At 43.6% G+C, this 13,728-nt stretch overlaps 1 protein-coding gene across 1 annotated transcript in view; it reads right to left on the reverse strand.

Annotated features, from left to right (window-relative positions):
* Positions 1-13,728, reverse strand: part of LOC139748288 (uncharacterized) — a 75,962-nt gene that overhangs the window by 26,262 nt on the left and 35,972 nt on the right. Inside the window, exon 2 of the mRNA XM_071661275.1 lies at positions 140-364. Within this exon, the coding sequence (XP_071517376.1) occupies positions 140-364 (225 nt within the window). The remainder of the gene's footprint in view (positions 1-139; positions 365-13,728) is intronic.

Here is a 13,728-nt window from a genome sequence, read left to right on the forward strand (position 1 = left end):
CAGTCTCTCAGAATTCTAGTTTGAAACTGAGTACAAAAATATGTACTATTTTTAACAAATTTGGAAGTGAATGAGGTATAGCTAAATGAATGGATTAATAATGAACACCGTCAATGATAGCATGAATTTATAAACTCACCACGTTAGTGTTGGGGAAACCGTAGACATGTCCACTGGAATATACATGTGGTAGGGTGATAGGTGGTGATGTTGGAGCAAAATCTTTCCCATACTGGTCTGGTGCAGCTGTATCTGGAGAGGCTTGTCCCACAGCTATATCATAACTAGGTGGAGGATCATCAGGGTATGGCTGGTACGGGATCTGACTCCCAGGCTGCCTGGGCCAATCTGAGTGATTCTGCATCTGAGGACAAGAAATTTGCAAGATAAGGAAGGTATATCCCAGAAACTGTTGGTGGGATATCCAAGATTTTTGAAACTGGAAAGCCTCATTATTCATGGCTGAAAGTACTAGCTGTACTAACCCATCCTGAGGCAATTATAGAAAGAAAAATTAATAACACACATATACACACTCATATATATATATATATATATATATATATATATATATATATATATATATATATATATATATATATATATATTTTCTTTTTATTATACTTTGTCACTGTCTCCCGCGTTTGCGAGGTAGCGCAAGGAAACAGACGAAAGAAATGGCCCAACCCCCCCCCATACACATGTATATACATACGTCCACACACGCAAATATACATACCTACACAGCTTTCCATGGCTTTACCCCAGACGCTTCACATGCCCTGCTTCAATCCACTGACAGCACGTCAACCCTGGTATACCACATCGCTCCAATTCACTCTATTCCTTGCCCTCCTTTCACCCTCCTGCATGTTCAGGCCCCGATCACACAAAATCTTTTTCACTCCATCTTTCCACCTCCAATTTGGTCTCCCTCTTCTCCTTGTTCCCTCCACCTCCGACACATATATCCTCTTGGTCAATCTTTCCTCACTCATCCTCTCCATGTGCCCAAACCACTTCAAAACACCCTCTTCTGCTCTCTCAACCACGCTCTTTCTATTTCCACACATCTCTCTTACCCTTACGTTACTCACTCGATCAAACCACCTCACACCACACATTGTCCTCAAACATCTCATTTCCAGCACATCCATCCTCCTGCGCACAACTCTATCCATAGCCCACGCCTCGCAACCATACAACATTGTTGGAACCACTATTCCTTCAAACATACCCATTTTTGCTTTCCGAGATAATGTTCTCGACTTCCACACATTCTTCAAGGCCCCCAGGATTTTTGCCCCCTCCCCCACCCTATGATCCACTTCCGCTTCCATGGTTCCATCCGCTGCTAAATCCACTCCCAGATATCTAAAACACTTCACTTCCTCCAGTTTTTCTCCATTCAAACTTACCTCCCAACTGACTTGTCCCTCAACCCTACTGAACCTAATAACCTTGCTCTTATTCACATTTACTTTCAACTTTCTTCTTTTGCACACTTTACCAAACTCAGTCACCAACTTTTGCAGTTTTTCGCCTGAATCAGCTACCAGCGCTGTATCATCAGTGAACAACTGACTCAATTCCCAAGCCCTCTCATCCACAACAGAATGCATACTTGCCCCTCTCTCTAAAACTCTTGCATTCACCTCCCTAACCAACCCATCCTTAGAAAAATTATACAACCATGGAGACATCATGCACCCCTGCCACAAACCGACATTCACTGGGAACCAATCATTCTCCTCTCTTCTTACTTGTACACATGCCTTTCATCCTTAGAAAAAACTTTTCACTGCTTCTAGCAACTTACCTCTAACACCATACTCTTAAAACCTTCCACAAAAGCATCTCTATCCACCCTATCATATGCCTTTTACAGACCCATAAATGCTACATACAAATCATGTTTTTACATTCTTCAAAGCAAACACCTGATCCACACATCCTCTACCACTTCTGAAACCACACTGCTTCAATCTCATGCTCTGTATATGTCGTCAACCTCTCAATCAATACCCTCCCATATAATTTCCCAGGAATACTTAAGAAACTTTTGCCTCTATAATTTGAACAATCACCTTTATCCCCTTTGCTTTTGTACAATGGCACTATGCATGCATTCTGCCAATCCTCAGGCACTTCACCTTGATCCATACATACAATGAATATCCTTACCAACCAATCAACAACACAGTCACCTCCTTTTTTTATAAATTCCACTGCAATACCATCCAAACCTGCCGTCTTGCGGCTTCTTTTCAAAGAAAGAAATCATGGTTGCTACAAATCTTAAATAAACAAACTTACAGTTTTATATATGGCATGGAAGGGAAGAGAAAACAACAATTATAACTTCCAAACTAAACAGTTTTGAAAGGTCTGTTTACAATTCAGATAATCAGAGGTCTAATTTCATCATAGTTTCATAACTCTGTTTGATCTTCTTGGAATATTCCCTCCATCAAGTTTTAAGGAGTTTTACTTGTACTCTGTGCATGATCTGTGACAGACATATCATCACCATAGTCAGTAGACACTATGAGTGGATGCTGGGAACATCATCTTTGACCTCATCACCTTGACAATCATCCACAACTGTATCAAGTTTATCACCATGTTCTGCTGCTACATTCATCTCATTATGTGCATGAATGATGTGATCTACATGAACATATCTTACCGAGTTACTACATTTAACTTAATAAGTCTAGGATCCACACACTTTATCGATGACACCTGTTATCCATTTGGCATGTACAGTACCATAAACTTTAACCATGTTCCTAACTCTCATCTTATCATTTACCTTGAACACTTTCACTGGAACTCTTGTCATGATACAACTTTTGGTGAGCTTGTTTTCTCTCTACAACTGAAAACAGACTTGGTTTAACTAAACTTAACCTTGTTCTCAACTGTCTTTTCATCCTTAACTCTACAGGAGTACGTCCTGACACACTATGTGATGTAGTTCTGTATCTGAGTAAGAAATTTGCTAGTCTGAGTTTTATTTATTTCCCAACAGTTCTTTGAATTACCTGCTAAGCATGTGCATATTTCACAATTCTAAATGATCTCTCAGCTGCACCATTAGAGGTAGGATGTTAGGGTGGGGTTAATACATGCTTTACACCATTGAGCCTTATGAAGTTTTTAAATTCTAATGACTGAAATGGAGGACCATTTTTAGATGCTACCTCCTCTGGTATTCCATGTTCAGCAATCATTAATCCTAATTTATCAATGGTGCTACCAGCAATAGTACTATACATGTGCTTAACATCAATCCACTTTGAATGTTTGTCAGTTAATACCAGAAATTTGTCTGTTCCCTTGTCACAAAAGTCAATGTGTACTCTTTGAATGGGACAGGTAGGCCATTTCCAAGTTTTCAAAGGTGTGCTGAGTGGCATACTCCTAATATTCTGACAAACGGAGCTCTCATGTACCATCATTTCTATTACACCGTCCAATCTAGGCCACCATACTAAACTTCTGCCTATTGTTTTCACAGCACATATAGCTGGATGTTCAAAATGCAGTTCATTCAAAATTTGCCTCTAAAACATTGTGAAATTAACTCTCATACCCCACAACACACATCCCTGTTCTACGGAAAATTCACATCTTAAATGGTATGGTTGAAAATCTAAGGATAGACAAATCTTTGACCATCCCTTTCGTGTATATTCCACGACTCTTCCTAACACATCTTTCCTGGTTTCATGAGCAATCAATCTGGAGGTGACTGGTTACAGCATAAATTCTAAGCTCTACTCTATCATCTGATCTACTACATGGAAACCTGGACAAAGCATCGGCACTGGGATGATCCTCTGATCGTCTGTACTGTATGTCATAGTCATATGCAGATAATATCACGGACCATCTCTGCATTCTGGCAGCAGTAAGTGTAGGAACATGTGATACAGGACCTAAAATTGCCAAGAGAGGCTTGTGATCAGTTACTAAAACAAATTTTCTACCACATAAATACTGGTGAAATTTCTTTGCTCCAAATATGATACACAAAGCAAAATTTTTCTCGCTTTGGGTAAGAGTTCTTGAAGTGTATGCAATGGGACCTTTTTCACCGTTATCCATTATCTGACTTTTGACAGCACATAATCCAAAGCCTAATGCATCACAAGCAAGCTTTTGTGTTCTACTGGTATCATTGTGGACCAAAACGTCAGTACAAGACAGAGCAGCTTTACAATCCTCAAATGAACACTGAGTTGCGCTGTTCCATTTCCATGGAGTCCCTTTCTTTATGCAAAGGGGCCAAAACTAATGAAAGTCCACTCAAGAACAGACATTTTTGGAGCAGAAAAATTTATTGTCTCTTACTGGTCTCAGCCCTTCCGCATTCACATTGTAGCCAAGATAAATTACTTCTTCAGCTAGAAATGAACATTTGCTCTTGTTGAACCTGCCATTGTGTGCTAACAATCTTTCAAATATTGTAGCTAGGATTTTGACATAATTTTGGATGTCAATATCAACAATAAGAACTTCATCCTAAAAATATAACACACTTGGAAGACGCACATGAATTTTGTCCATGATGCACTGAAATAACTTACGTGCACTTTTAACCCCTATAGGGCAACCTTTTGAACTTATACAATCCTTTATGAATCTTGATGGTAAGGTACTGCTGACTTTCAGCATCAACACCGATTTGAGCATATGCCTGGGACAAGTAAGTCTAACTTTGTGAAAATGGTTCAACCTGTCATTGCAGCAAACAAATCTTGAGAAGTGGGTAAGGGATATTGCTCATATTCAATAGCTTGATTAATGGTAATTTCATAATCGCCACATAATCTAACAGATTTATCAGCTTTAGGTACAACTACTATAGGAGCAGCCAAATTGCTCTTGGCAGTTTTCTCAATAACTCCCTCACCCACAAGTCTGTCGAATTCCTTCATCTCACCTTTCAATGAACAAGGAACAGGTCTAGCCTTAGCATATATGGGTGTAACATCTTTGTCAATGGTGATATGAGCCTCAAAACCCTTTATACCATCCTGCCCCTTATCAAATAACATCTTATATTGTTCAAGCAATTCCTCAGGACCTGGAACACTGTTACACACTTTAACACTAAATATCTCCTTTCAATCCATCTTAAGCTCACACAACCAGTTCTTAACTAAACAAAGTTGGTCTATCCACATAACTAGCTACAATTAATGGAACTTCAAATTCTGATTTTTGTACTTTACCTCACACTCAGTTTCCCTTGTGTTGTAAATCTCTACAGTGTATGTTCTTAACCTACCCTGAGTCTTCTAAAGGCACAAGTGCAAATAACCTCACATACGTACCTTTACTCATTATAGAGAAATCAGCTACAGTATCTATTTCCTTGGTTACAGGTGTATCATTTATGTACAAGTCCACATTATACCTATGTCCAACTTTTCCTTCATGACTGGTGTTAATAGTAAACACATGGGCACTCTCATCATCATCATCATAAAATTCAGAATTACTAGCACTCTGATACTGTTTTCCATTTTCTTCTCAGCACCTTCAATGACATTTACTCTACCTTTACCACTTCTGGCAAGGGCCATACAAGCAAAAGCAATATGTCCAAAATGCTGGCAATTGTAACATCTCCAATTTCTTAAAGAACCATTAAAGCTTTCATGTTTTCCTTAGCATCTCTTACATATCAAATCAGCATGTGTTCCTTGTTTTGAGGCATAATTCTTCCTTCTAGCTACATTCACTTTACACACTTAGCCACTACTGCCAACTGATTCACTATCGGAACTTGGAACTAATTCTCTGGTGTTTTTGTCAAGCCATGCTTGTAGCTATATGAGAAGGTTGTTGTGTATTTGTGGGGCCCCACATCATGTAACTCATTAACTTTTTAATATCATATCACTATTCACAGATTCATCACTTAATTCATTCTGTCTACCTACTAATATTGAAGCATAAAAATACTTCTTTCCACCATTTTGATATGTGCGTGGGTATTTTCTTAAAATGACATATGGTTGCTCTACTTTTGTCTCTCAAAGAACAATATACTGTTGACATCATCAAACTAGTTTGGAAACTTGAAGTTTGTGATCGTCTCCCTTTGCTTTCCTCTCTTCCATGAGGGGCATATGTATGGTCTCTATCCTCTTCCCTCTGACTCAGGTCTCTTATTTCAGGAACCACCTTTGCTGTTCTCTTCTGGACCTTTTGTGCCAGATGTTTGTGTATTATTTTCAGTACAGTGACCAAATTTGAGAAGCACATTCCAATTTAGGTCTTATATATCTATACTGTCAGCAATTTTATGTTGGAGACTCCAGTCATGAACAAAAAATCTACAGCAATGAGAGGCCTTTAGCTGAATTATGAAAATGATAAGAGCAGGAGAAGTAGGAGGGAAAAAATTCCAAGAGTTTTTGATGTGGAAAATCTGTCTTTTAAAAAAAAGGTGCTGGTTGTGGTTGTGAAGACACTGGATGTAAAGATTACAAAGCTTTGTGGTGTAGGGAGGAAACAGGTACAACATAGCTCACCCTTGAGTTGCCAGTGGCTACACAGTGATCATGTACCACCTGGTCTAACTAATGGCATGTAAAACAGCAGAAACCAAAGTAATACATATAAGAGAGGTGAAATTTAACCAGTGCTGTGGTGTAGGGCAAGTAGGTAAGGTTTTTGAGGTCTGACAGGGAGAGTTGGTAGATCACTCTGTTTTAGACTCTACTCAGTCTAGTATGCAGAGATAGAATCCCAAAGATGGGAGAGAAGTACTCAATACAAAGACGTATCAGTCCTTTTTATTATTAGAGCAACTGTTAAAAAGGGGAAAAAATAATTGCACCTGATGATGATTACCAGTTTCTCTCAGGCAAACAAAGCTATTTGTATAAATGTAGGGTTTCATACAATGTCATGATAATTCCTATTATGTTTGTAGTGAGTGGTGGAATTATGTACATATTCAGAGAGATGAGAAAGTTGTAGAGGATTTACAATAGAGATGGCATAATACAGGATTTTGGAGGAATTAAATTTAACCATGTTGCATGTACTCTAATAGTTTTGAAATCCCTTTCCAAGTCTGAGAAGAAAGTAGTCACAAGATGCAAATCGAATGAGAGGGTGGAGTGGATTCAAAGGAAGTGGAGGAACGTAGTGCTTGAAACATGAGCACATGACTATCACGTCTTCTGGTGAAGACAGAATATAGCTGATAAAGAGTTGGACGAGGTTATGAAACATGACAGAACTCTAAGGGGGGACTGCTGTTCACAGGGAGGATGGGGGGGAGAGGTTGATCCATCTGAGACTACTCAGCTTTATGGTAATGAGAAGCTCCTAATACGAGGGAATGAAATGAGTGAGAAAAACCAGAAGAGACCAGCACAGAAGATGAGACAAATGTGTCATGCCCTTTCTAAATCTTGACACATCAAGAACTACAACATAAGATTTTCCAAAGCCTCTCAGAGACAATGACCAGATATCGGTAAATGTCTTGCTAAAGCCACATTGGTGTTCGAGGAAGACTAAGATTCAAAATGTTTATGGATCTAGGGGCTGAGGAGGGATTCAACTTGATTGTCGAAAAAAGTAGGAGATAAAACAGAACAGCATGATAGTTGTGGGGGTTAGTACATTCTCCCAACTCTGAAATAGGCTGTACCAATACATGCTCCCTGCAGACTCGGAAAAGTTTTTGGTTTGCAAAGAAAAGCAGAACAGACGAGCAAGCTCAGGTGCGAGTTCAGACACCCAGTTTTACGAAACATGATGGATGGCATGTGGTCAATATACCTTGCCTATGTCTAGAGAGAGAGAGAGAGAGAGAGAGAGAGAGAGAGAGAGAGAGAGAGAGAGAGAGAGAGAGAGAGAGAGAGAGAGAGAGAGAGAGAGAGAGAGATTTCTAAACCAGGGGAGAGTCTATAAGGATTGATATAGGATTAGTTTCAGTTAATGGGGGATAAGGGAAAGTGTCATCCAAGGTGGAGTTACAGTAGAATAGAAAAATTTTCTTCTCAAGGGACATGACAGCTATAATTTTATTAACATTTGCTTGATAAATAATGTCCTTCTCGCTCCCCAGAGGAGACCATCTTACGCTGCTCCTCAAGTGTAGCCTTGAAGATGCAGGTGTATTAAAGTGGTTCCAGGATTAGATTAGACTTATATAAATTTCAGAACTCGGATGTTAAGGCACTTCTAACCTTTAACAAAGTATGGCAGATAGGTATGACAAACAACATAAATATATAATGATAAGCAATAACCCTCCCCTCCCAAAAAAAGGCAACAAAACCACCAAGCAAATAATTACTAATAACACAAAAGAGCACTTGACAAGTTATCATGTTATACAGTCATTTTCTTGCAGAAATAGTTTTCATTCATTTTCATCATTGAAAGAATGCTACTTCTCAGCAGAAAAAGTTGGCAAAAATTGCATTTACAGTATGCATTGTAGCAAACTTGTCTGTAACCAACATGTCCACATCTCCCATCATAACACACTTCTAATGTTAGGAAATACAGGAAGCATCCGGCATTATTTGACACAAAAAGAAAATTACAGAAATGAAACTACATTTTATAGAAAATGAGACCAGAAGCAAATTACATTCATTAGCGTCAAGACATGGCAGTCTCTATATAAAATTCTCACAATTTAGACTTTTCTCTCCTAAAATAAGTAAGGGAAAAGAAACGCCTTTGTTTTTAATATTCACGAAGCAACATATGACAACCAAACTAAATCTTTAATTAAATTGTTTATTTTGAAAAAGACTCACTTAGATAACATAAGAGAAATGGGTCTAGTGCTGTTTGAGAGTCACCTGATCACAGCAGTGTGGTCAGAGCCATAGAGGAATAACCACCTTTTGGGATATATGCACAGACACTGTCCCTGTAACACACAGACACAAACACACACACACACACACACACACACACACACACACACACACACACATACATACATACATACATACATACATACATACATACACACACACACACATACACACACACATACACACATACATACATACATACATACATACATACATACATACACACACACACACACACACACACACACACACACACACACAGACACACACAGCACACACACACACACACACACACACATATACACACACACATGTATACACACACATACACAAGTATACACACACACACACACACACACACACACACACACACACACACACACATACATACATACATACATACACACACACACACACACATACACACACACACACATACACACACATACATACATACATACATACAATAATACATACATACATACATACATACATACATACATACACACACACACACACACACACACACACACACACACACACATGTATATACGCATACACACACACACACACATATACACACACACACATGTATACACACACATACACAAGTACACACACACACACACACACACACACAATGTACCGTACCCGTTAACACTGCCTTAGAGGTAAGCTCCATTTTAACTTTAAGAAATCTGCTTCATGGAAATGAGCACAATATTTCCTTTGAAGGCAAGCAAATAGAAATTCAAAAACACTTAGGAATTTCTATCACAAGAGAATCATATAATAAAAATAGAGAAAATAAGCATATCACTACGAAATAAGCAATTTCTCAGAGAAACTGCAAAAATAGGCATTTCTAGCATTTTCCTTGAACATCCTAGCTCTGATAAATAATAAAGATAATAATAATATTCGGTGGTAAAGTCTGTGTCCTTTATAATTCTCCTGACACTGTGTTCCAGCCATAGGTTGGACAGTGTCCATCTTGACCCAAGTCACTCCCAACATATTCTCATAACTTGTTTTCTACTTGATTATATTCACAGGGAGGTCAGTTATGGCTCTGACCCGTTCTCATCACGGTATTTTACAGGTTGTCAAGTCCAGTCCGTCTGGTCTGGTCTGGTAGGTTCGATATTTACGTGAGCCACAAAGAGCAGCAGTCCAAAGACTGATTCCTAGGGGCACCCCACTGGTCATTTCAACCCATCCTCAGAAAGGTTCTCTTCTGACATGCATCCTCTGTACCCCATAACTACAGCCTCTGTATCCCCATGACTACAGCCTCTGTACCCCCATAACTACAGCCTCTGTATCCCCATGACTACAGCCTCTGTACCCCCAGGACTACAGCCTCTGTACCCCCATAACTACAGCCTCTGTAACCCCATAACTACAGCCTCTGTACCCCCAGGACTACAGCCTCTGTACCCCCAGGACTACAGCCTCTGTACCCCCTAGGACTACAGCCTCTGTACCCCCAGGACTACAGCCTCTGTACCCCAGGACTACAGCCTCTGTACCCCAGGACTACAGCCTCTGTACCCCAGGACTACAGCCTCTGTATCCCCAGGACTACAGCCTCTGTATCCCCAGGACTACAGCCTCTGTACCCCCAGGACTACAGCCTCTGTACCCCCAGGACTACAGCCTCTGTACCCCCATAACTACAGCCTCTGTACCCCCAGGACTACAGCCTCTGTACCCCCATAACTACAGCCTCTGTACCCCCAGGACTACAGCCTCTGTACCCCCAGGACTACAGCCTCTGTAACCCCAGGACTACAGCCTCTGTACCCCTGGGACTACATTCTCTGTACCCCCAGGACTACAGCCTCTGTACCCCCAGGACTACAGCCTCTGTACCCACAGGACTACAGCCTCTGTACCCCCAGGACTACAGCCTCTGTACCCCCAGGACTACAGCCTCTGTACCCCCAGGACTACAGCCTCTGTACCCCCAGGACTACAGCCTCTGTACCCTCAGGACTACAGCCTCTGTACCCCCATAACTACAGCCTCTGTACCCCCAGGACTACAGCCTCTGTATCCCCAGGACTACAGCTTCTGTACCCCCAGGACTACAGCCTCTGTACCCCCATAACTACAGCCTCTGTACACCCATGACTACAGCCTCTGTACCCCCATAACTACAGCCTCTGTACCCCCAGGACTACAGCCTCTGTACCCCCATGACTACAGCCTCTGTACCCCCAGGACTACAGCCTCTGTACCCCCAGGACTACAGCCTCTGTATCCCCAGGACTACAGCCTCTGTACCCCCAGGACTACAGCCTCTGTACCCCTAAGACTAAAGCCTCTGTACCCCCAGGACTACAGCCTCTGTACCCCCAGGACTACAGCCTCTGTACCCCCAGGACTACAGCCTCTGTACCCCCAGGACTACAGCCTCTGTACCCCCAGGACTACAGCCTCTGTAACCCCAGGACTACAGCCTCTGTACCCCTGGGACTACAGCCTCTGTACCCCCATAACTACAGCCTCTTTACCCCCAGGATTACAGCCTCTGTACCCCCAGGACTACAGCTTCTGTACCCCCAGGACTACAGCCTCTGTACCCCCAGGACTACAGCCTCTGTACCCCCAGGACTACAGCCTCTGTACCCCCATAACTACAGCCTCTGTACCCCCATGACTACAGCCTCTGTATCCCCAGGACTACAGCTTCTGTACCCCCAGGACTACAGCCTCTGTACCCCCAGGACTACAGCCTCTGTACACCCATGACTACAGCCTCTGTACCCCCAGGACTACAGCCTCTGTACCCCCAGGACTACAGCCTCTGTACCCCCATAACTACAGCCTCTGTATCCCCAGGATTACAGCCTCTGTACCCCCAGGACTACAGCCTCTGTACCCTCAGGACTACAGCCTCTGTACCCCCATAACTACAGCCTCTGTACCCCCAGGACTACAGCCTCTGTATCCCCAGGACTACAGCTTCTGTACCCCCAGGACTACAGCCTCTGTACCCCCATAACTACAGCCTCTGTACACCCATGACTACAGCCTCTGTACCCCCATAACTACAGCCTCTGTACCCCCAGGACTACAGCCTCTGTACCCCCATGACTACAGCCTCTGTACCCCCAGGACTACAGCCTCTGTACCTCCAGGACTACAGCCTCTGTATCCCCAGGACTACAGCCTCTGTACCCCCAGGACTACAGCCTCTGTACCCCTAGGACTACAGCCTCTGTACCCTCATGACTACAGCCTCTGTAGCCCCAGGACTACAGCCTCTGTACCCCTGGGACTACATTCTCTGTACCCCCAGGACTACAGCCTCTGTACCCCCAGGACTACAGCCTCTGTACCCACAGGACTACAGCCTCTGTACCCCCAGGACTACAGCCTCTGTTCCCCCAGGACTACAGCCTCTGTACCCCCAGGACTACAGCCTCTGTACCCCCATAACTACAGCCTCTGTACCCCCAGGACTACAGCCTCTGTATCCCCAGGACTACAGCTTCTGTACCCCCAGGACTACAGCCTCTGTACCCCCATAACTACAGCCTCTGTACACCCATGACTACAGCCTCTGTACCCCCATAACTACAGCCTCTTTACCCCCAGGACTACAGCCTCTGTACCCCCATGACTACAGCCTCTGTACCCCCAGGACTACAGCCTCTGTACCCCCAGGACTACAGCCTCTGTATCCCCAGGACTACAGCCTCTGTACCCCCAGGACTACAGCCTCTGTACCCCTAAGACTAAAGCCTCTGTACCCCCAGGACTACAGCCTCTGTACCCCCAGGACTACAGCCTCTGTACCCCCAGGACTACAGCCTCTGTACCCCCAGGACTACAGCCTCTGTACCCCCAGGACTACAGCCTCTGTAACCCCAGGACTACAGCCTCTGTACCCCTGGGACTACAGCCTCTGTACCCCCATAACTACAGCCTCTTTACCCCCAGGATTACAGCCTCTGTACCCCCAGGACTACAGCTTCTGTACCCCCAGGACTACAGCCTCTGTACCCCCAGGACTACAGCCTCTGTACCCTCAGGACTACAGCCTCTGTACCCCCATAACTACAGCCTCTGTACCCCCATGACTACAGCCTCTGTATCCCCAGGACTACAGCTTCTGTACCCCCAGGACTACAGCCTCTGTACCCCCAGGACTACAGCCTCTGTACACCCATGACTACAGCCTCTGTACCCCCATAACTACAGCCTCTGTACCCCCAGGACTACAGCCTCTGTACCCCCATAACTACAGCCTCTGTATTCCCAGGATTACAGCCTCTGTACCCCCAGGACTACAGCCTCTGTACCCTCAGGACTACAGCCTCTGTACCCCCATAACTACAGCCTCTGTACCCCCAGGACTACAGCCTCTGTATCCCCAGGACTACAGCCTCTGTACCCCCAGGACTACAGCCTCTGTACCCCCATAACTACAGCCTCTGTACCCCCAGGACTACAGCTTCTGTACCCCCAGGACTACAGCCTCTGTACCCCCATAACTACAGCCTCTGTACACCCATGACTACAGCCTCTGTACCCCCATAACTACAGCCTCTGTACCCCCAGGACTACAGCCTCTGTACCCCCATAACTACAGCCTCTGTACCCCCAGGACTACAGCCTCTGTACCCCCAGGACTACAGCCTCTGTACCCTCAGGACTACAGCCTCTGTACCCCCAGGACTACAGCCTCTGTACCCCCATAACTACAGCCTCTGTACCCCCAGGACTACAGCCTCTGTAGCCCCAGGACTACAGCCTCTGTACCCCCATGACTACAGCCTCTGTAGCCCCAGGACTACAGCCTCTGTACCCCCATAACTACAGCCTCTGTACCCCCAGGACTACAGTC

This window comes from Panulirus ornatus, chromosome 73 (assembly GCF_036320965.1).
Source record: "Panulirus ornatus isolate Po-2019 chromosome 73, ASM3632096v1, whole genome shotgun sequence".
Classification (NCBI taxonomy): Eukaryota; Metazoa; Arthropoda; class Malacostraca; order Decapoda; family Palinuridae; genus Panulirus; species Panulirus ornatus.